Here is a 648-nt window from a genome sequence, read left to right on the forward strand (position 1 = left end):
GGCGTCACTCGCTGTCATTTCCATCGTCGTGTACGGCTTGGCTTTCATCCTCGGCTTCATTATGCTGTTCTGCTGCTTTTGCCTCCGCTGGGTCTGCCTGACGCTCAACATCCTTGGCTTCGGCACCTTGGGCGTCGTCTGGGCGCTCATGGTGGTGGCCTACTACAAGGATGACGGCAGAGATTGTCCGAGGCTGAGCGACCGTTATCACTTCGGTGCTGGTTTTGCTCTCTTCGTGTCCACATGGTGCAGAGATATATTCAGTATTATCTCTCTGCTTCTTTGCTGCCACTCCGCAGACTCAGGGAAGCGGAAAGTCGCGAACCAAAATCAAAAGGAACAGTAGGAGGAAGAGCGCAGGAGGAAGCGGCGCTCATGTCAGCGAGAGAGGGCGCTAGGGCTGCTGGTTCCGGTCTCTGCCTCGCACCGGCTTCTCTCTCGCGCTGCCCTCTCGTGCGTGCGCGTGCGGCGCGCCCCACGCGCTCTCGAGGCGGCGCAGACGTGCTCCCACACACACGCACAGGCCCCAGCACACAGCCCGAGGAGCCGCTCTCGCTCCCATTGTCCTCGCGTCTCTTCTCGAGCGCTTTCCTCCATCTCAACCGTTATGGCGGTGTGCGCGAATATGCTCTGACGTGTGGATGGCGG

At 60.0% G+C, this 648-nt stretch overlaps 1 protein-coding gene across 1 annotated transcript; it reads left to right on the plus strand.

The window, feature by feature from the left end:
• Window positions 1-61: 61 nt before the first annotated feature.
• Window positions 62-346, plus strand: LDBPK_080790 (amastin-like protein; the record flags this gene model as incomplete). Its single annotated transcript, XM_003858593.1, has 1 exon — window positions 62-346. One exon carries the CDS (start codon window positions 62-64, stop codon window positions 344-346), a length of 285 nt encoding a protein of 94 aa, XP_003858641.1.
• Window positions 347-648: the final 302 nt, after the last annotated feature.

This window comes from Leishmania donovani, chromosome 8, assembly GCF_000227135.1.
Source record: "Leishmania donovani BPK282A1 complete genome, chromosome 8".
Classification (NCBI taxonomy): domain Eukaryota; phylum Euglenozoa; class Kinetoplastea; order Trypanosomatida; family Trypanosomatidae; genus Leishmania; species Leishmania donovani.